General features: G+C 60.4%; 2 protein-coding genes across 3 annotated transcripts; both read left to right on the top strand.

The window, feature by feature from the left end:
* The first annotated feature begins 70 nt into the window (after positions 1–70).
* YJEFN3 (YjeF N-terminal domain containing 3) lies at positions 71–9,574 on the top strand. The gene is made up of 6 exons (XM_065917337.1): positions 71–571; positions 5,114–5,222; positions 7,111–7,221; positions 7,408–7,521; positions 7,608–7,758; positions 9,346–9,574. Exons 1-6 carry the CDS (start codon positions 513–515, stop codon positions 9,549–9,551), a joined length of 750 nt encoding a protein of 249 aa, XP_065773409.1. The 5' UTR covers positions 71–512; the 3' UTR covers positions 9,552–9,574.
* Positions 9,575–10,128: 554 nt separating this feature from the next.
* Positions 10,129–19,107, top strand: CILP2 (cartilage intermediate layer protein 2). 2 transcript variants are annotated; one of them, XM_065931433.1, is made up of 8 exons: positions 10,129–10,280; positions 11,153–11,251; positions 12,306–12,578; positions 13,143–13,298; positions 14,369–14,647; positions 15,508–15,616; positions 15,823–15,980; positions 16,203–19,107. In XM_065931433.1, the coding sequence occupies exons 1-8, from the start codon at positions 10,217–10,219 to the stop codon at positions 18,536–18,538; spliced, it is 3,474 nt and encodes a 1,157-aa protein (XP_065787505.1). In that variant the 5' UTR covers positions 10,129–10,216; the 3' UTR covers positions 18,539–19,107. The 2 variants fall into 2 exon arrangements, with proteins under 2 accessions (XP_065787505.1, XP_065787516.1); XM_065931444.1 differs by lacking the exon at positions 13,143–13,298.
* The last annotated feature ends 2,026 nt before the right edge of the window (positions 19,108–21,133 follow it).

Genomic DNA, 21,133 nt, shown 5'->3' with positions numbered 1-21,133 from the left:
TGCCAATGGGATGGGCCCTGGATCGCCCTGCAGCGTCGGCTGCCAAATGTGCCTGGACTTTTTCCTGCCTTTGCTGAAACCCTGCTTGTCAGCAGCCAGCCTCTTCAGACTGGGGGTCTTCTCCACTGTGGTACCGGTTGGGTGGATGGGCGACCTGTATCGGAGCGTGCCGGGCTGGAGAGGGGCGCAGCAGAGGCAGGTCCACTTGCACACAGGCCAGGACCCCGTAGCGGGGGTAATGAGCCCATCGCTGTCCTTCCAGACTTCGTTTCCCTGCCAGTATCTGGAACTTTGGGATTCCCGCCATTCCACGGGCAGCTCCACTCCTGGCACGAAAGGGTTAAGTCCACTTGCACTTTACAACCAATGGCTATGCGCAGCGCCTTCGCGGTGTCTCCTGATTGGCGGACACACAGTGGGCGGGAGGAGAGCCGACGCCCCCTCCGCCCAGGGATGGGTTTAAAAGGCTGTGGCAGTGGTGGCTGCCGGCGTGCACCCAGATCACCTGCGCCATGAGCAGCACGGATGGCCCGGACCTAGCGGAGGCGCCCGAAGAGCGGTGTTTCCTCAGGTCAGCCAGGGAGAGGGGCCAGAGGGAAGCAGGGGCACGGCTGGAAGAAGGCCTGGGGAACCGGTGGCTTAGATGGGAGGCAGAGGCATGGCCGGGATAGGGGGGCGGGGAGAATGCCAGGCCCATCCCAGATTTCGTTGGAGGGACTAAGCCTGCAGCTGCCAACACCTCCAAAGCTGCGTTGCCAGGGAAACGGTATCAGCAGCAGGCCTGCCCCTCATGAATTATTCATCAGCACCGCTGGTTGCTCCCCCCACCCCACCCCCGCCAAACACACAGCCTAAGGAGGCCCACCTCCTCTTTCCATCTTTCCCAGGGACCCTGGAGCCGTGCCCCTTGTTCCCCATCTGGGAAGAGCCGCTCCTCAAATGCTCACCCCCTGCATGGTAGTCCCCCCTGCTACTAAACCCCTTGTTCAGAGAATAAAACTGAAGGCTGGGGAGGGAAGCGGCTGGCTGAGCTCGGATTAAAACGATTTTTGAATACATGGGCCACTTGCCAGTGGGCTGATGAATTTGGGGTCTGGAGCTGGCAGCCGTGGTTGTGTCCTCCACCTGATCCTGAGCCGTCATCCTGTGTCTTCTGAGTGTGTGTGGCGTGGGACCCCAAACCGGGCTGTAGATCTCTGTCTAAACCAGACCCCACAGCCCTTGTGCTGCCACCTGCCCGCTCTCCACTCAACCCCTCTCAAAGGCAGGTCCTCTGCGGCACTTGGCTGGTATCCGACTAGAGACCCAGCACATAAGAGGCAGGGGAGGAAGATGTTCCAGAAGCTGGAGCTGTGACTTCACCTGGTGTGGGAGACGGAGGGGCCTCAAATGCCAACTGGGGTGTGATGAGGTGCTATGTGTTGGGTAGGAGTGGGACACGGGGAGAGGAGGCCAGAGTGGGAGACATACTGGGGAGCATGTAAGTCTGGTGAAGAATTAGAATAAATGTTCTCTTAATGCTGGGAAGGTTTGGGAAATCTGGCGTTCAAGTTTTCAAAGCCCCATGGCTTGTGTGGAGTTTGAGGGGACAGGATTGCAGTAGCGGCCAGGTGAGCAGTGACGGAGGACTGGAGGGCAGAGACAGGAAGGTGGAGAGAAGCAGATGGATCTGAGAAAGAGGGAGTGTCTGGCACAGACACCCTGGCCTCACAGCTTCACCTCCAAAAAGCCCCCTCTGGGGCTTTTGCTCCTTCTGGGGCTGGTGGGCAAATCCTGGGGCCTTGCAGCTCCTCTCCTGGGGGCGGAGGTTGGGAGAAGCAAGAGGCACCCTCATAAACTGAGCACCCTCCGCTCCTCAGTCCCATAGTAGCTCTGCCATATCCCCTCCCGACTCGGAGCAGCTGCTGCTCCAGCCCTCAGGTTCCCGAACTGCCCTTTGCCTGTGGAGTCCCGGTTGTCACTCCAGTGACCCACTAGGCAGAAAGATAATGGAGTGAAAGCCGCTCAGTCATGTCTGACTCTTTGTGACCCCATGGACTGTAGCCCGCCAGGCTCCTCTGCCCCTGGGGATTCTCCAGGCAAGAATACTGGAGTGGGTGGCCATGCCTCTAGGGGAACTTTGCAGGGGATTGAACCCGGGTCTCCCTCCTTGCAAGCAGATTCTTTATCATCTGAGCCACTAGGGAATCCCAGGAAGCCTCCACATGGAGGCCAGAGGCCAAATCTTCAGAACAGAGGTAAAAAAGAGGAGGATGGATGATCTTCCTCAGCCCTCCCATGGGGGCAGCAGAGCTGTCACAAGCTGAAGACGGGGGAATGAGCCGCGTTACTGCATGCAGGCTTCCTCTAGTTGTGGCGCGTGGGGGAGACTCTGCCGCGGAGCACTGGCTTCTCATTCTGGTGGCTTCTTTTGTTGCAGAGCAGGCTCGAGAGGTGTGGGCTTCAGCAATTACAGCTCGAAGGCTCAGTAGTTGTGCTCGTGGGCCCCTGAGCTTACAGGCTCAGTAGTTGTGATGCAGGGGCTTAGTTGCTCCGAAGCACATGGAATCTTCCCAGACCAGGAATCAAACCTGTGTACCCTGCATTGGCAGGCGGACTCTTACCCACTGTGCCACCAGAGAAGCCCCTGGGCCTGCCTGCTCTTCATATGGCCCCACCGGGAGCTCGTTTTTCCTACCTGGTCCTTCAGCCTACAGCATCAGCCGCAGACAAGTGTGGGCTTGAATGTGGCTCCGCTTGCTGGGGTCACGAGGCATGTCACCTTGCCCTAAGCCTGCATCTCCATCAGTGTGACACCCTGAAGTGTGTCCGACCAAGTTTTTCAGCCTCACTCACTCTGCCTCTCTTCTGTCCCTTGAATCTGACAAGTTCATTTCCACCGCAGGACCTTGACCCTCATTGTTCTTGCCACTTGGATTACCTCCCACAACATTTCAGGTCAGCTCCTCCAGGAAGCCTTCCCTGACTTTCCATCCCATAGCAATCCTAGCTTCCCATCTCCAGCCCTCCTGCTGCCTGGCCTGGTCACACTACAAAATTAGCTAGAAGGTTGTAGTCTCCTTCTCACAGAATTTAAGAAAGGAGCCTCAGGATTCATCCCAATAAACCTCTGCCTATCTGTAGGTCAGCCTCAGCTTCTTTGCTCACACCCCATCCATGGCTCTGGAGACAGGCCCAAGGGTAGAAGGCTCAGTTTTCCAATTTGCTTCCAGTGTGACTCTGGGCAAGCCATTTTACTTCTCATGAGTTGTTATACATTCTTCCAACTCTTCTGAGCCCAATCCTTTTAAAGTAATAATAATTGTTGTTATATGTATCTTTATTATTACCATTATACTCAAGGGTGTGCTAATAAGCTGGGGCAAGTGCTCTTGCTCACCTGGGAGGGGTCCTGGCCAGGGGGAGCTGGCATCAGGCTGCAGACTTTGCTCAGCTGCTCCAGCCCCTGATTCTGGCATGAGGAATATCTTCCCATCCTCAGTGCCAGCTTTTCCTCTCTGAAGCCACCAAGCCCATGTCCCTTGGAAGGTCCCCTAAACTGGGGGCTCTGCTCTTAGAAGGGCCCAACACTTGGCTTAATGCTCTGCTATCACCATCTTAAAATTCTTAATAATTATTGATCAAGGGGCCGCACATTTGCATTATGCACTGGACCTCAAAAATTATCTAGCCTGTGCTGCCTACACTTTTGCAAAGGAGGAAGAAAGCAAGGCTTAGAGAGGAGTCAGACCTGTCACTTAGCAGGCTGGGGGTGGAGCTTCACCTCAACTATATTGGCTCCATCTCTCTGGCCACAATTATTTGAATTTTTAAAAATTAATTTATTTTAACTTCTTTTATTTTTGGCTGCACTGGATCTTCCTGGCTTTGTTTGGACTTTCTCTAGTCCGTGTGAGTGGGGGTTACTCTTTGTTGCAGTGCCTGGGCTTCTTATTGCCATGGCTTCTCATTGCAGAGCTTGGGCTGTAAGCACGTGGGCGCTCGAGTGCAGGCTCAGTAATTGTGACGCATACATTTAGTTGCTCTGTGACATGTGGAATCTTCCCAGGCCAGGGATCGAACCTGTGTCCCCTGCAATAGCAGGCGATTCCTATCCACTCTGCTGCCAGGGAAGTCTAGTCATTTGAATTTTATCACTGCATCTAAAGAATAATCACCAGTGAGTCTCATGGCTGCAGTCCCCACAGCCACCACCTCATGTGAACCATTAAAATCCTCTGTAGCTTTTAAAACCCACCTCTCCCAGGCACCTCCAGTCCAGGGTGCCCCCTCCAGTGTCGGAGAGCTCCTTCAGTGGTTTCCACTGCCTCAAGTCCACACATTGCCCCCAGCAACTAAGTCCTTCATGCTGTCACCTGCGCTGGGTCCCTCCTGCCTTGGGGGCTTCAGGCAGCTGGGGGAGGCCCCCACTGTTATTGTTGTTTGGTCACTAAGCCATGTCTGACTCTTTCCCACCCCGTGAACCGCAGCACTCCAGGCTTCCCTATCCTTCACGATCTCCCGGAGTTTGCTCAAACTCATGTCCATTGAGTTGGTGATATCATCCAGCCATCTCATCCTCTGTCACCCTCTTCTCCTCTTGCCCTCAATCTTTCCCGGCATCAGGGTCTTTTTCAGTGAGTCAGCTCTTCTCATCCGGTTGCCAAAGTACTGAAGCTTCATCTTCAGCCTCAGTACTTCTAATGAATATTCATTGTTGATTTCCTTTGGGATTGACTGGTTGGATCCCCTGGCAGTCCAAGGGACTCTCAGGAGTCTTCTCCAGCACCACAGTTCGGAAGCACCCATTCTTCAGTTCTCAGCCTTCTTTATGGTCCAGCTCTCACATCTGTAGGTGGCTACAGGCACCCGCCCATGCCCTGAGGCAGTGGGGCCAACATGCAGTGCCATGTGCGTCCTCTACCACCAGGGGGCTCCCGTGCCTCAGGCTGGTGTTCAAAACTCCCACTGCGTCCCTGGCAGCGTCCATTCAGCCGTTTCTGGGACAGATGAGGCACTCTGGGCACAGGGGTGGGGTGGTGTCAGGGCCTGGCTCAGAACACTGGTGGCACATTTCTGGCTCCGGCTGAGTGTCTGTCTCTCCGTCTCTGTGTCTCCCCACTCTGACCCTCAGCACCGCGGAGGCAGCGGCCCTGGAGCGGGAGCTGCTGGAGGACTATCGCTTTGGGCGGCAGCAGCTGGTGGAGTGGTGTGGCCACGCTAGTGCCGTGGCTGTGACCAAGGTACCTGGGCCTGCTTCTCAGCCTCGACCCTGAGCAGACGGCCGGCTTGCCAGAGTGGAGGCCTAGCTGCTGACCCCCCCGGCCAGGATGGTCATTTCTGCCCTCAAGAGAGCCCTCTTGGCTTGGGGCCACCCCGGCCCGTCACTCAGATGAGGAAACCAAGGTCCGTCACTGGCCCAGGCCAGGGGGTTGCTGAGCGTCAGGACAGAGACGGGGTCCCCAGAGATGTGGAAGCAACTACAGAGATGGGTCTGGGGCCCTTGACTGCCTGTCTCTGCCACCTCCTGGGTCGTGAGCAGAGGGGACATCAGCTTCCTAAGTCTGAGCACCCCCAAACAGCTACCTGCCACGGGTCCAGGAACTGAGGCCCGGAAGGGTAGGAGTCGAGCTGTATTTGGCTTTGGGACAAATCCCCAGGCTTCAGAGTGCCTGCAGGAGGCCGGCTGCCATCCAGTGGTCTGTGTCATGTTGCCAGACCACCATGCTGGGCCTGAAAGAGGGTAATAAACAGACACCAATGTATAAACACAAACTCCTTAGGAAAGTGCCCAGTTGAGTCAGGGCTCCAGCAGGTAACCTCCTCCTGTTCCTCTTCTTCTTCCTCTTCTGATCACCACTGTATACTTTTGAAAAAACTTCATATCTTTCTTTACGTAGACTCCACTGTTTTTTAACTTAAACGTTCCTATTTCCAAGTGAAACATATCCTGAGTGAGATGCTCAGAGGTAAGAAGAACAATGAAAATCAAAGCCACAAAAGCAAACCCAGTAAAGTAGCCTCATGCTTGGCTGTTGAAGACCAACCGTCCAATTTTCACACTGAATGCTTTGTGTCTGTCTAGAGGCAAGCCAGCCAGACCTTATGACTCTCCCTGACTAGGTCAGGTCTGGGGCTCTGCGGATGGCGTGGTGGGGTCATAGATATGATCAGGGTGAGTCAGGACCCTGCTGAGACCCTGGGGAGGAGACTCCAAAAGGAAAGAACTCCCTTGGTGTGGTTGGAAGTTAGAGTATAGTTTGGCCCCCTGGTGACCCCAGAAGCCCGTCAGAGTCACTGTTACTCCTACTTGATAGAGGTGGCAGGAGGAGTGTGAGCTAAGGCCACGCAGAGAGTCAGGGCTGAGACTCGGCTCCTGTGTCAAAGAGAGATGCAGAGAGTCTGAGAGAGACAGACGGAGAGAGAGAGACAGAGGCGGAGACAGAGCTGGAGAGAAACAAGTATTGTCGTCGCTACTTTAAAAGGGTCGGGCCCAGAAGAGCTGGAAGAACAGCACATAACAACTCAGGAGAAGTAATGTGGCTTGCCCAGAGTAGTGTAGGAAGCAGGGTGGAAAATGGCCTTCTCCCCTGGGGTCTGTCTCCGGAACCACGGATGAGGAGTGAGCAAAGAAGCTGAGGCTGACCTATGGACAGTCAGACACGAGAGGCAGGCAGTGAGGACAGAGGCCAAGGGAGAGGGACAGGGGAGAGAGGCCAGGCTCGGCGGGCTGGAAAAATTCCCCCCACCTCCCGCCCCCACCTCCGGGCCTCCTGAAGGGATGCAGGCCCGGAGACGCGGGCGGGGGAGGGGCAGCCACCGCCGCGGAAAAGGTGGAAGAATGTCTGCAGCTCAGGCCGAGAATAAACAAACCGCACTCCGGCTCGGGTGGTGGCAGGAGGCACGTTTCTCTGCTCAAGCTTGAGAGAGCCTGAGGCGAGGACCCCGGGTCTCTAACAAGGACCCCGAGGCCCCTAGGGGCCCCGTGCCGCCCCCAGAACAGCCCTGCCCCCGGTCTTGTCCTCGCGCCTTCTGGCCCGAACCCCATTCCTCCCTCCACCCCGGGCCTCAGTTTCCCCACCGGATTCGGGAGGCGTTCCGAACCCCGTGCCTTTGCCTTTGCTGTGCCAGGCGTTTCCTCTGCCCGCTCTCCCCCGGAAGCAGAGGACGGCGCTGGTCGTGTGCGGCCCAGAGCAGAACGGAGCGGTGGGGCTGGTGTGCGCGCGGCACCTGAGGGTGTTCGTGAGTAGCGAGGATGCCCTTGGCCTCCCAGGCCACCCCCCCGCGCCCCCCCCCCGCCCCAAGCCCTGAAAATGTCACTGGCTCCTCTGGTCAGTGCTTGCCTCAGGCAGTTCCTGCCAAGCTGGGAGCAGAGGCCCGGGGGAGCTGGGGAGGGTCCCAGTGCCGACCCCTTCCTGCTTCCCGCAGGAGTACGAACCCACCATCTTCTACCCCACACGCTCACTGGACCCACTGCACCGGGACCTGACCACTCAGTGTGAGAAGATGGACATCCCCTTCCTGTCCTACCTGCCTGCAGAGGTCAGCTTGGGTGTCAAAAGAGGGGTGGGGGTTGGGGCAGAGCCCCAGGGCCACCCCCTGACCCTGCCTCTGCCTCGCTCTCCCAGGTCCAGCTCATCAACAACGCCTACAGGCTGGTGGTGGACGCTGTGCTGGGCCCTGGCGTGGAGCCGGGTGAGGTCGGGGGTCCCTGCACACGTGCGCTGGCCACACTCAAGCTACTGTCCATCCCCCTCGTGAGCCTGGACATCCCCTCAGGCACGCCAGGTGGAAGGGGGCGCATGAGGGGCGGGGAAGCAGGCTTGGGTGGAGGCCCCTATCCCCTGGCTTCTGGTGGTCCCAGCCTGTTTGCCCACCCTGAGCATATTTCCTCACCGTGGATGGCTTCTACACTCTAGGTGAGGCCGAGGGTCATGTCCATCCTTTGGATGGGCAGTGCTCAGGCTGGCGCCCAGGTGACCCTGGCTCCCCTCCGCCTTACACCCAGCACGGCGTGCCCTCTGCCCATCCTGGCCCAGTCGCCCAGGCAGACGTGAGCTCACTCGGCAAAGGCCTCGCCCATCCTGGCCGCCGCCCCATGCCTGTTGGAACCATTAGGCAACAGGCAGACGGAACAAACAGCTGCTAGCCAGCCGGACCCTCCATGGGGGCAACCAGACTCAGGGGACATCCCCCGGCTTACAAGAGCCCAGGGTCATACCAACAGGATGCCACAGAGCTGGGGATGGTGGCTAAAGGAGGAGGTGGGCTGCCTGGTCAGGGGGAGAGGCTGCAAGCTGGTATCTGAACAAACAGCCTAGGACAGAGGGGGTCGCCCTGTTAGGTCAGGAGGGGTTATTAGTGGCCCCTAGTCTGAGGGTGGAAGCTAGGGTCAGAGAAGGCAGGATTAAAGTCAGACGGAGGAGGAATTCCCTGATAACCCAGTGGTTACGACTCTGCACTTTCAATGCAGGGGGCACGGGTGTGAGCTCTGGTCAGGGAACTAAAATCTCACACGCTGCACTGTGTGGCCTAAAAATAAATAAACACACATTTTAAATAAATAGTCAGAGGGAGGAGGCTTTCAGTGAGTGGCCCCAGACAGGTCGGAGGGGGGAGAGAAGGCAAGACCCCAAGTCTGAAGGTGGAGGCTCATCTGAGATCTGGCAGAGGCTATGGTCCAGTGAGGGAGGGGCTGGGACCTGCCAAGCCAAAAGGCAAGATCTGGTCTGAGGATGAAGGCAGGTCAGAAGGAAGAATCTCTAGTCAGAAGGAGGAGGATGGATGCTCACGTTGCTAAGGGCAGGGCATATCTTCAGAGGCAAGAACCCGGCACAAAGAGACAGGTCTGGTGGGGGAGGCTTGACTGAGGATGGAGGTGAGACAAGTATTCTGAGTAGAGGGTGGGGATCTGTCCAGAGGAGGCTGTGAGATCTGGGAGGAAGGAGACTTCAGTCTTACAGGGGGAGCTTAGGACTGTTAGGGAAGGAGGGATACAGACAGACCCCAGGTCAGAAGGCAGACACACAGGTCTGACTGGGAAGAGCAGCAGGTAGAAATGTAGTCTGATGGCAGAGGTTGAGACAGATGGAGGAGGAGGATTGGGTAGCAGGATGGAAGCAGACAGACAAGTATGAAGGCAAAGGCTGCGGTCAGAGGGGGAGGGAGACATATCCAAGGAGGGAGGAGAAACTGGGCTGAGGGCAGAGGCTCAGTTTTATGGGGAGGCCGGTCTGACCAGGACTCACGTGTCAGAGCCCAGGCCGCGCTGGCTGGGGAAGGGGAGGTGGGTGGTGGGCGGCGGTGCTCCTGAGAACGAGCACTCCTCCCAGCTCCGGCTCCCGCCTCCCATCTTTCCTCCCTCAGGCTGGGACCCAGAGACTGGCGGCGACGCCGAGGACGGGCTACGACCCGACGTGCTCGTATCGCTGGCGGCGCCCAAGCGCTGCGCCGGCCGCTTCTCAGGGCGTCACCACTTCGTGGCGGGCAGGTTCGTGCCCGACGACGTGCGCCGAAAGTTCGCTCTGCGCCTGCCGGGGTACACGGGCACCGACTGCGTCGCTGCGCTTTGACAGGCGCCCGCGCCAATAAACAGACGTACCACCACTGCCTCCTCGCCTGGGCCTCCTCTGTGCGCCGCGTCTGCCGCGGGGGCGGGCAGCCTCGGGGGTAGCTGCCCACCGGCACTCCGGCGGCCCAAGGCGGGAGGGATGGAGGGCAGACGCACATGGGACTTCCCGCTGGCCTCCGAGAAAACGGGCCAGGAGAGTGGCGGGTGGACTCCGGGTGGGATTGATTTCCAGCCTGCTCGGGGCGACCTAAAGCCAACAGAGTCGAAGCGAGACCCGGAGGAGGATTTCTAGCCGCCTAAAGGGCTGCCTAAAGCCTGAATGTCGGGACGGCTTCAGGCTCTGTTCCAGGAGGCGCTTCCCGACGTGGAGAAGGGAGGGTGGGCTCAGGAAGGGACTTGCAGTCGGCGACGAGGGGACGCAGGCCAGCGCGAGGGCGGAGGTACAGCCGGATGCACCGAGGGGGTCGCCCCAGAGGGGTGGTCACCCAAGTCACCTCATGGGGGGGGGGGGGGGGAGTTGCTCGGACGGGGGCGGGGCCTGCACGGGGCGTGGCCTGCGGCCGCGTCCCTCCCCCATTCTCAGCCCCAGCGGCCGCCAGACCCGCGGGAGTCCGACCCGAGTGCGCAGCGGAGCTGGGACCCTCCCTCCGACCTTCGGACCTGGCCATGGCGTCACTGCCGACACTGCTCTGCCTCTGTGTTGCCGCCGCACACCTGGCGGGGGCCCGAGGTGAGGCGCCCCTAGACCCCCGCCCAGCCCCCCCTCCAGGCGCCCGAACGTCTGGCAGAGGACCTGGCAAGCAGCCGGAGCCTGGAGACAGAACCAAGGGACCCACTCGCTTCCCCCACGCTGCAGCCGCCTTGCCCGCCTCGGGAGTGGAGTGAGGGGGCAAGAGGGGACTGCAGGGTATCCATCGCAGCCACAGCGTTTGGGCCCTGATTCATCCAGTCCTGTCCCCAGGATGAAGGGGTCAGAACTGTCCCCTCTCAGCGAACTCCTCCCCTCTTGCACACACACACATACCATTCAGAAAAGAAACTCCCATCTCTGGAACACTCAGTAGAGCCGGGGACTGGGCCTATTTTTCAGATGGGGAGACTGAGACTCCAAGAGGGAAGGGACTTGTCTGTCACCGCCCAGCCTGGCTATCTCAGACACCTCAAGGCCAGAGATGCCAGGCTAGATTCCAAGGACTTCCCTTTGGCAGCCTGGGCCCCGAGTGCAGGGATGTAAGGTAGACTGAGGGAGCCAGCAAAGGGATGAAGGAAAATTCAGATCAAGATGAGGGCAGAGAGGGGCACAGCCAACTCAACTCATGGCCATTGAACACAGTGGGAGAGCTGGGTCTGGGGGAGTGAAGTGGACAGACTTTCCCAACCTAAGGGGCTGTGTCCGAGTGAGGGATGGGGCTGTGAGATACTGAGGGTGGGAAGGTCAGGGGAGGCTTCCTGGAGAAGGGGAGGCTGCTGCTCTTGGGGTCCGCTAGAGTTGGAGTCTGGCTTCTCCTCTGTGAAATGGGAGAGACCATGGCAGCACCTCACATACCAGGAGCTCACAGAGGTCTCCCCCCTTCCCCCCGCCACGCCTCACCCCTTTGATAGGTACTCCCGACACTGAGGAGCCCACGGTGACCGCGTGGGGCCTTGAAGGTTCATCGTTACGCCCTGGCCAGCCCTCACCAGCCCTGGAGGACTGGGAAGGTGAGCCAGTTTGGGTCTGAGTCCTGGCTCTGCTGTGGGCTCTGAGTGAGCTCTGGCTGGTGGGGTCATGTGAGAAGGGGGATGTGAGCTGGGTGAAGAATGCAGGAGGCGTCCCTGGGCATGGCGGTCCCTGGAAGTGGTGCCCTAAGAGGTCTTAAGTTTTAGGAGCAGGTAGAGTCCAGGCTGTTTGTCCAGGAGGAAATCGGGGGTGGGGGGTGGGGGGAAGTGGCATGGTGGGACAAGCAGCTCAGTTCGGTCAAGGTCTGTTTCCCAGCTATGAAGGTTCTGTTTGACTTGGTCTTGAATCAGGAAAGGAGTGAGCACCCCCTGTGCTGATGGATACAGAAGCTAACCTGTGCGAGGCCAGACCCTTCCCACCTCTGGCTTCCCCGAAACTGAGGGTGCCTGATGGGTTCAGTGGGCAAGGTCCCTTAGTGGGTTTTCCTGGTGGCTCAGGTGATAAAGAATCTGCCTGCAGTGCAGGAGGCCTGGGTTCCATGCCTGGGTTGGGAAGATCCTCTGGAGGAGGGTGTAGCAACCCACTCCAGTGTTCTTGCCTGGAGAATCCCCTGGACAAAGGAACCTGGCGGGCTACAGTCCATGGGGTGGCGAAGAGCTGGGCACGACTGAGCGCAGCACAAGCAAGACCCCAGCTGGCACTGATGGGGGCGGGGGAGGGCAGCAGAGGGGCTGGTGGCAGGCGGGGCTCCTCCTGCTGCCCTTACACCTCCTTACCTCTCAAGGGTTCTGAATGCTGAGGCTAGGGGTGGTGCCGCAGTGGCCAGAGCTCGCTTGCACCCGGGGCCAGCTCAGGTACTGAGCAGAGCAGCAGAACGAGGGGGGCTGCAGGAGGAAAACAACCTCCCTTGGTCTCTTTGCAGCTCCTGTGCTCGAGGGCTCTGGGTCTGGGAAGGCTGGGCTGGCCCATGCACTTTTGAGCGCAGGGCAACCCGGATTTAAACGTGAGATGGGGGTGGGCAGGCCCGGGTTTCCGCATGAATTGATGGGGCCCGACCGGCGGCGTCCCGGGTCCCAGCGCGTGTGGTGCCCGCAGAGGCCAGCGAGTGGACGTCCTGGTTCAACGTCGACCACCCGGGCGGCGACGGTGACTTCGAGAGCCTGGCCGCGATCCGCTTCTATTATGGGCCTGCACGCGTGTGCCCAAGGCCGCTGGCGCTGGAGGCGCGCACCACAGACTGGGCCCTGCCGTCGGACGTCGGCGAGCGCGTACACTTGAACCCCACGCGCGGTTTCTGGTGCCTCAACCGCGAGCAGCCCCGAGGCCGCCGCTGCTCCAACTACCACGTGCGCTTCCGCTGCCCGCTCGGTGAGGGCGGGGCTCCGGGGGCCTCGGGGACCCGCGGGAGGTGGAGGCGGCCTGAATGTCTGGTTCTGGGGAGGGGGCAGGACCGAGAGGATGGGGCGTGGCTAGGAAGAGGAGGGGGTCCTTTAGGACCAAGGCCACAGAAGAGGGCTGGAGCGGGGAGCAGAGGGGGCTTTGGAAGGGATGGGCTTAAATGGAGGGGGCCCAGGTGGGGGGGGGGCAGGAAGGGGCCCCCAGGAACGTATCTCCCTCTTGCTGCCCTCATTTGCTCATCTACAACAGCTGCGTCCTGTGAAAGCATGTTCTGAGCCCCAGACACGTGTGAGACGCAGAAAGAATAGCTCGGCTGGTGGGGGGAGAGGGAGGTAAGGGGGGGCAGTGTGCTGGGGGTGGACGACCGTACCTCCACTGCACATTCAACCGGTTCGCCTTGGTGGGGAGAGGGTAGGACTTCTCTCTGACTCAGATGCACGTGCCAGGAGCGTCCTCCAGCCCCACACTGTCACCAGATTCTAGGTTTCTGGGGTGGGCGGCCACCTGACGCCCCCATCCCTGCCCTCTCCCCAGAGGCCACGTGGGGTTCGTGGGGCCCGTGGGGTCCCTGTTCGGGGAGCTGCGGGCCAGGCCGTCGCTTGCGCCGCCGCCGCTGCCCAAGCCCCGCGAGGGATGCGTGTCCCGGGCGTCCCTCGGAGGCGCAGAAGTGTGTGAGGCCTCGGTGTCCAGGTAGGAGGGGCGGGGCCTGGAGGAGATAGGCGGACTAGAGGCGGGGCCTGGGTGTGATGGGAGCGGGGCCAGTTGAGGGAAGTACCTAGAGGGGCTGATTAGGGTGGAGTCTGATGGGGAGGTGCCTGAAGAGAGGAGGCGGGGTCTGGGCGTAGGGGCGGAGCCTGGAGGAGCAGAACTTGGACCACGTGGAGACTGGCTCTTCCTTCCCTTCTGGGCCTCCGAGGAGCGCTGGTAAAAGCGTACATCTGAACGGGTGGACTTGACGGGGGTCATGTCCAGTCACGGGCAGATCTGTGGAGGCGCTTCTTCCGTGTGCATGTTGAGGTGTGCGGATATCTCGGTGGACGTGGACACACACAGAAGCTGGCTCCTGCACTCGGGATGCACACTTGCATGGCATTGGCAGACCCCGCCCGTCCCCCCACGCCCACGCGCACACGCGCTCACACCCTGGCAGACACGATGCCCAGGCCCTCCCAGGGCCGGACACCAGGCCAGCCAGGAGGCGACTGGAAATTCCAATCAGGCCTGGGCTCCACAAACACGGCCTGGAGACTGCCCCAGCAGAGCCCGCAGCAGGGTGGGGGAGCACGTGGCCAATGGGGTGGTGGGGTCCCCACCCTACCCTGCCTGGCTCTGCGTTCTCCATGCCTCTTCCCTGAAGTTTCCAGTGGAATTTTCCATTTTATGGAGAAACCGCAGGATTGGGACTGGAGGGCGAGGTTCTGGGCCCAAGACCCAGCCCCTTGCTGGGCCCCCAGCCCCTGCCTGAATGTTTCCTCTCATACCAGAAGGAGCCTCTCTTGCCTGTGAGAGTCAGCTCTCCTGTCCCTCCCCGGGGCATCTCCCTCACACCAGGACCCCAGGTCCCCCCCTTGCCCCAGCCCTGACCACTCAGCCCCCTGTCCTTCACACAGGGGCTGCTCCAAGCAGGTCCATGCTGAGGACTCTCTGAGGGCATCAAGGTGGGCAGGGTGCCTAGGTGTCTTTGCTGAGTGACTGATGGAGAGGAAAGCCCTCCTCAGGAAGGGGTCAAGAGTCTTCCGTGCCTCCCTGTGTCCCTCCAGGGTGTGATCCCAACACGTGTGGGTGCCCCGACCACATTCTTCTGGGCTCGGTGGTCACCCCATCTGGACGTCCGCTGCCAGGAGCCAGGGTCTCTTTGAGAGACTGGCCTGGCACCATAGCAACTAGTGATGCCCATGGAACCTTCCGGATGCCTGGAATCTGTGCCAGCAGCCGAGCCAACGTCAGTGCCCAAATGGACGGCTTTTCTGCAGGCACGGCCCAGGCCCAGGCCAACAGCTCCATGTCAGCGGTGGCCACTGTTGTCCTTAATAAGTTGGGTAAGTGCCTCGTGGCAAGAGGGATGAGGGGCTGAGGACCTGGGGAGGTAACTCTGGATGACACCAAGCACTTGGGATGATATGATGCACAACGAAGTCAATGGGGCAAGAAATAAGATATCACAGTCCTTGGAGAAGGTGTGGAGTGAGAAATGAGTTGCAAAGGGAAGCATTAAGATTAGGCATTAAGAACCCACTCCAGTATTCTTGCCTGGGAAATCTCATGGACAGAGAAGCCTGGCGGGCTACAGTCCATGGCTGGGCACAACTTAGAAACTAAACTTCCTAGCGGCTCAGTTGGTAAAGAATCTGCCTGCAATGCAGGAGAACCGGGTTCGATCCCTGGGTCAGGAAGATCCCCTGGAGAAGGAAATGGCAACCCACTCCAGTACTCCTACCTGGAGAATTCCATGGACAGCGGAGCCAGGCAGGCTCTAGTCCATGGAACTGCAAAAAGCCGGACACGACTGTGTGACTAACTTTCACTTTAGCAACTGAACAATAACAACAACCCACAATCAGGCACACTGTGCCCTAGGGAAATACTTCCTGATGGAAATGTGCCATAAAGTGGAGAGTGAAGTGACCCAGTAATAAGGAATACAGAGTTCTATAAGAAATTAAAATTTGTGTATAGAATAGCAGCTGCAAATATTCAAACAATAAAGTCCGTGGCTAACAGGAAAAAAATAGATTCTGCATTAAGGGTACAGTCTCCAGCAGATGTGGGGTGAAAGTGGTGTCATCAGAAAAGACCCAGGTGAAACAGGGCATCGCTGTAAGGGACTGGATGGCACCTGACTCTTGGGAAGGGTCACTGGGAGAAGCTGGACCCTGACCTTTCCTGCTTTTGCCCCCAGAGAAGCCCTACCTGGTGAAGCATCCCGAGTCTCGAGTTCGAGAGGCTGGCCAGAATGTGACCTTCTGCTGCAAAGCCTCAGGCACTCCCATGCCCAAGAAATACTCCTGGTGAGTGCCCTGCCTCGTGCTCATGGGTCTCTCGCCCAGCTGTGTACTTGGAATGGGCATCCTGTGATGTGTGGTGCCTCGAAGACCCAGAGAAAGCTGCTCTGCAACCTCCTTGTGCTGCACGGGGGCAGGAGGTTGGGGAGGTGGATGCAGCCCCTCCCCTCTGCCAAGGACACCCATGGTGTTGTTCACCCGCCCCTGCCCAGGTTCCACAATGGGACGCTGCTGGACAGGCGGACACACAGGTATGGGGCCCACCTGGAACTGCATGGGCTCCGCCCAGACCAGGCAGGCGCCTACCACTGCAAAGCATGGAATGACGCGGGGGCTGTGCGGTCGGGCATCGCCCGACTCACGGTGCTTGGTGAGCATCCTCAGCAACCCTCCCCCCGACCCTGACACCAAACTGAGTCCCAGCTCCAGCTGAAACTCAGTCTCACATGGCACCCCAGCTTCAGACTGATCGCTGACCTTGCTCAGTCACTGAGCCCCTGGGTTGAGCCTCTGACCCCAATCCAGGCCCCCGGCCTTGGCCTCCCTGGAGCTCTCCCCCTTGCGCTGATCTGCCTGCTTCCTTGCTCCACAGCCCCGGGCCAGCCAGCCTGTGACCCCCGGCCCCGAGAACACCTGATCAAGCTTCCAGATGACTGTGGTCAGCCAGGCAGAGGGCCCACCTACCTGGACGTAGGCCTTTGCCCTGACACCCTCTGCCCCAGCCCTGCAGGCTCCAGACCTCGGTGTGGGGACGCAGGCTCTCGCTGCTGTTCCGTGCGCCGCCTGGAGAGCAGAAAGATCCACTGCTCTGGCTATACCCTCCCAGTCAAGATCGTGGCTGAATGTGGCTGTCAGAAATGTCTGCCCCTTCGGGGGCTGATCCGGGGTCGCGTGGTGGCCGCTGACTCTAGGGAGCCCTTGCGCTTTGCTCGCATCCTTCTGGGACGGGAGCCCATTGGCTTCACGTCCTACCAGGGTGACTTCACCCTCGAGGTGGCGCCTTCTACTCAGAGGCTGGTGATGACCTTTGTGGACCCCAGCGGCCAGTTCGTGGACACTGTCAGGGTCCTGCCTTTTGACCCTCGAGGTGCCGGTGTATACCACGAGATCAAGGCCATGCGAAAGAAAGCCCCGATCATTTTAGATTCCAGCCAGAGCAACACGATATCCCTCGGGGAAATGGGAGATGAGGCCCCCTTAGGAGAGCTGGTCATCCCGCCCGGGGCCTTCCGCAGAGCTGACGGTCAACCCTACACGGGGGCTGTGGAGGCCCAGGTGACCTTCGTGGACCCCCGAAATCTCACTTCGGCGGCCGCCGCCCCTAGCGACCTGCGATTTGTGGACAGGGACGGGGAGTTGGCCCCGCTGCGCACCTACGGCATGTTCTACGTGGACCTCCGTGCCGCCGGCTCCACCGAGCAGCTGCAGACTGGGCTGGTGGCCGTGCGCGTGGCCACCGACCAGATCCGGATGCCCGGCCACCTCGAGGCCCTGAAGCTGTGGTCGCTGAACCCTGACACGGGCCTGTGGGAGGAAGAGAGCAGCTTCCAGCGCGAGAGACCGACGTCCCAGCGGGCCCGCCGGGAGGAACGGGTCTTCCTGGTGGGCAATGTGGAGATCCGCGAGCGCCGTCTGTTCAACCTGGACGTGCCCGAGCGCCGCCGCTGCTTCGTGAAGGTGCGCGCCTACGCCAACGACAAGTTCACCCCCAGCGAGCAGGTGGAGGGCGTGGTGGTCACGCTGGTCAATCTGGAGCCCGCCCCCGGCTTCTCGGCCAACCCTCGCGCCTGGGGCCGCTTCGACAGCGCCGTCACCGGCCCGAATGGCGCCTGCCTCCCTGCCTTCTGCGACGCTGACCAGCCCGATGCCTACACCGCCGTGGTCACGGCCACCCTGGGCGGGGAGGAGCTGGAGCCCGCGCCCTCGCGGCCACGCCCGCTGCCGGCCGCCGTGGGCGTGGCGCAGCCCTACCTGGACCGGCTGGCCTACCGCCGCACGGACCACGACGACCCCGCCCTCAAGCGCACCGGCTTCCGCATCAACCTCGCCAAGCCCAGGCCTGGCGACCCCACCGAGGCCAACGGCCCTGTGTACCCCTGGCGCAGCCTGCGGGAGTGCCAGGAGGCCCCCGTGACCGCCAGTCACTTCCGCTTCGCTCGTGTGGAGGCGGACAAATACGAGTACAACGTGGTCCCCTTCCGCGAGGGCGCGCCGGCCTCCTGGACCGGAGATCTCCTGGCCTGGTGGCCCAACCCGCAGGAGTTCCGGGCCTGCTTCCTCAAGGTGAAGATCCAGGGACCTCAGGAGTACATGGTCCGCTCCCACAATTTGGGAGGCAGCCATCCCCGGACCCAGGGCCAGCTCTACGGGCTGCGGGATTCCCGGAGCGTCCGGGACCCCCAGCGCCCGAGCTCCTCTGCCGCCTGTGTGGAATTCAAGTGCAGCGGAATGCTGTTCGACCAGCGCCAGGTGGACAGGACGCTGGTGACCATCATGCCGCAGGGCAGCTGCCGGCGCGTGGCGGTCAACGGGCTCCTGCAGGATTACCTGACTCGGCACCCCCCACCCGCGCCCTCTGACGACCTGGCTGCCTTCTCCATGCTGGCCCCGCTGGACCCTCTGGGTCACAACTACGGTGTCTACACAGTCACCGACCAGAGCCCAAGGCTGGCCAAGGAGATCGCCATCGGCCGCTGCTTCGACGGCTCCTCTGACGGCTTCTCCAGGGAGATGAAGGCTGATGCGGGCACTGCCGTGACCTTTCAGTGCCGGGAGCCGACTGCGGGCCGGCCCAGCCTCTTCCAGAGGCTGCTGGAGTCCCCATCGGCGGCTCTTGGGGACATCCGCAGGGAGATGGGCGACGTGACACGTGTACAGGCCCGAGCCTCGAGTCCACTCCGCACCCGCCGAGGCAGGGCCCAGCAGTGACCTGGCCCCCAGCCTCGCCCCTCTGCCCTGCTCCCGATCCCCGTGTCCTTGGGAAGCCAAGCCCCCTTCTCCAGAGGCTCGCTGTCTCTTAAGGTTTCTGGGCACCCCCCTCCCCTGCCCAGGATTCAGAGTCAGGTCTGATGGTGGAGAACGCCGGCAAGTAATTGTTACTGTGTGACATGAAATGGAGTTAGTTCGTCCTGACTGTGGGAGCCAGTGTCGTGAGGTGACCGTGGGGGCATGGGGCCCAGAGGGGATCATTCCCAGCTCGCATACCAGCTCTGATTTCATGTGTATTTCGATCCCGATTCAGATAATCCGCTTCTTCAGATTTCTGTGCTGAGCTGGGCCTCCACCCTGAGCTTTGTTCTTGGGCTTATTTATTGAAACAAAGCCGGCAAGACTGGTCACAGGTGTGAGTGGGGAGGGGTCTGGAGATGGCGCATTGAGGGTCTGGGGAAGTGGCTTCTTGGCTCTGGGGCTGGGGGGCCCAGTTCTCACATGTTTGGTGCTTGGAGATTCTCTAGGGGTTTGAGGCAGGGATTCAATTAAAGATGCTTCTTTTCCTCCTCATGGTGTCAGTCTTGGGGAGGGAAGGATGGGGGCTGGGACTGCTAGATCCAGAGGCACCTTGGCAGGCAGAAGCACATATGGACATGAGAGGTCCCGGACACTCCTCAGACAGGTATGTGTGCCCCAACCAATGCCCACAGAAGTGTGTCTGCGACACGTGTGAGCGGGGCTGACCCACGAGTCGCCTGAGCTCGTGCAGCCCTGACCGCTGAACACAGCAGCAGCTGCTGCCCCGGGCTTCTCCTCCTCGCCTGGCTATGGTCAGCGGCTCCCGCCTGGCCACGTGCCCAGGGGCTGCAGTGGGCAGGGAGGGGCCCTGGAAGGGCCGCCTGCTCCAGGAGGCAGGAATCGAGGCCGCCCTGGGCCACAGCTGCCCTGCCCTGGGTCCCACCCAGCTGACGCCTGGCCACGCCTTAACCACATGGTGATTGGGCTGCCCAGGGCTGTGGTCCTGAGCCCTCTGGCCTTGCCAGGCCTCTTGGTCTGGAGGCGCAGAAGGCGCAGAACCATCACTTTGCATCTGTGCGCTTGGCAGGGCAAGGCGCCCTGACACCCCATGGGGCAGGTGCTGTTCTGACCACACCCCCACTTTCCAGACAGAGAAACCGAGGTCCCAGAAGGAGAGGTGAAGGGTTGCCTGGGCTCTGGAGTCAATCCTGGCAGGAGTGGGGGCTCCCTGGATGGCCCAACAGTCCCCTCAGAACAAGACTCCCTTTGCCTGGAGATGTCAGCTACCAGAAAGCAGGGATGTGGCATTTCTCAGGGCCTGGAAGAGGGACCATGGTGCCTGGCTGAGTTTGAGTGTGGAGTGTTCCCTTATTCCGGGGCACACTTAGGCCTTCTGCATCCCCACTCTCCCACCGTCTTCCCCTTCTGTCACCCCCCTGCCCACCTGTCCACCCCACCGCTCGAGTCTCCCTTACGATTTGCTTGTCCAGCATTAAGAGGTGTCAGCTCTGTGCTAACAATAGGGGCCCCGAGAGGGCCTGGCCTTGGGGAGGAGAGAGGCTCTGTGTGGGAGCCCCTACATACTGTGGGGTCAGCACTCAGCGCCCATGGCCTACCGGCTCTTGTCCATCTGGTGAACTCTCTATCCGCCGACCCCCAACCTCCCCAGCCCTCCCTCACACCTTTGCTCAGGCCAGACCTTTCAGGGGAACACCTTCCTCTGCCCAGGGGGGCAGACTTGGGGGCCTGGAGGGTCTGGAAAAATCTAGCAAACCCAGGGTATTGCCCCAGTCTCTGAGGGCGGGCCCTGGGGCTCTCCTTGGAGACCAGCAGAAGGTTTGGAGCCCTGGTGCCGGCACCCCAGCCTCCCCTTGGATTGGCTGTGACAGACAAGAGAGGGGAGACGCTGGGAGGGCCCTGGAAGCCAGGGGCATGTGCATGTATCCGGACTGACTTATACAGTCTACACCCTCTGCTGACAGGGGCGCTCAGAAGGGCAGGTTCCCACCCCGGGCAACGCAGATGCCAGGTCTGTCTGTCAGGGTCCTGGGAAGCAGCGGGAGAGGAGGGGGCTCCCCCTGCAGCCGCAGGAGAAGCTGGCTTCCAGGCCGCATGTGATGAGGTGTCAGGCTCTGCTGCCAAATACCTTTTATTGAGAAAGTGTTGGGGCCATGGCCAATGCCAGGCCTGGGGCAGCTGAATTTGGAGCGGCCTGCTGGCCCCCCTTCCCTAGGACCGGGGTGGCTGGGTGTCATCCTGAAACCCCCTCCCCAGCTGCAGTGGCCGGGCCAGGCGTGAGCAGGGGCTCCTAGAGGGAAGCGGGCCGGGAGACTTGCTGGCCAAGTGTCAGGCCCGAAAGAATGCTTGGCAGTGGCTATAGCCCGAGAGCCTCCTCGCGCGTGCTGACAGCCCTTCAGGAGGACAGCACTCAGTTCCAATATTCAGATGAGGAAACTGAGGCTCCAAGAGAAGGAAACCATGGCTCTTAGCTGACAGCCCTGGGCTTCTTGACACTGCACAGTGACCCCATTCTACTTCTGAGCCAGGAGTCCCGCCCCTTCCCTCCTGAAATGT

This window comes from Muntiacus reevesi, chromosome 1, assembly GCF_963930625.1.
Source record: "Muntiacus reevesi chromosome 1, mMunRee1.1, whole genome shotgun sequence".
Classification (NCBI taxonomy): Eukaryota; Metazoa; Chordata; class Mammalia; order Artiodactyla; family Cervidae; genus Muntiacus; species Muntiacus reevesi.
The sequence above is the reverse complement of the archived record's forward strand: the minus strand, read 5'-3'. Positions and strand labels throughout refer to the sequence as shown.

Bases quoted from the DNA above. Each gene is read 5' to 3' on its own strand.
- CILP2 (XM_065931433.1), top strand. From the start codon at position 10,217: ATGGCGTCACTGCCGACACTGCTCTGCCTCTGTGTTGCCGCCGCACAC. The intron at 10,281-11,152 runs GTGAGGCGCCCC...CCCCTTTGATAG, and splicing joins ACACCTGGCGGGGGCCCGAG to GTACTCCCGACACTGAGGAG. The intron at 11,252-12,305 runs GTGAGCCAGTTT...TGGTGCCCGCAG, and splicing joins AGCCCTGGAGGACTGGGAAG to AGGCCAGCGAGTGGACGTCC.
- YJEFN3 (XM_065917337.1), top strand. From the start codon at position 513: ATGAGCAGCACGGATGGCCCGGACCTAGCGGAGGCGCCCGAAGAGCGG. The intron at 572-5,113 runs GTCAGCCAGGGA...TCTGACCCTCAG, and splicing joins GAAGAGCGGTGTTTCCTCAG to CACCGCGGAGGCAGCGGCCC. The intron at 7,222-7,407 runs GTGAGTAGCGAG...TGCTTCCCGCAG, and splicing joins CGCGGCACCTGAGGGTGTTC to GAGTACGAACCCACCATCTT.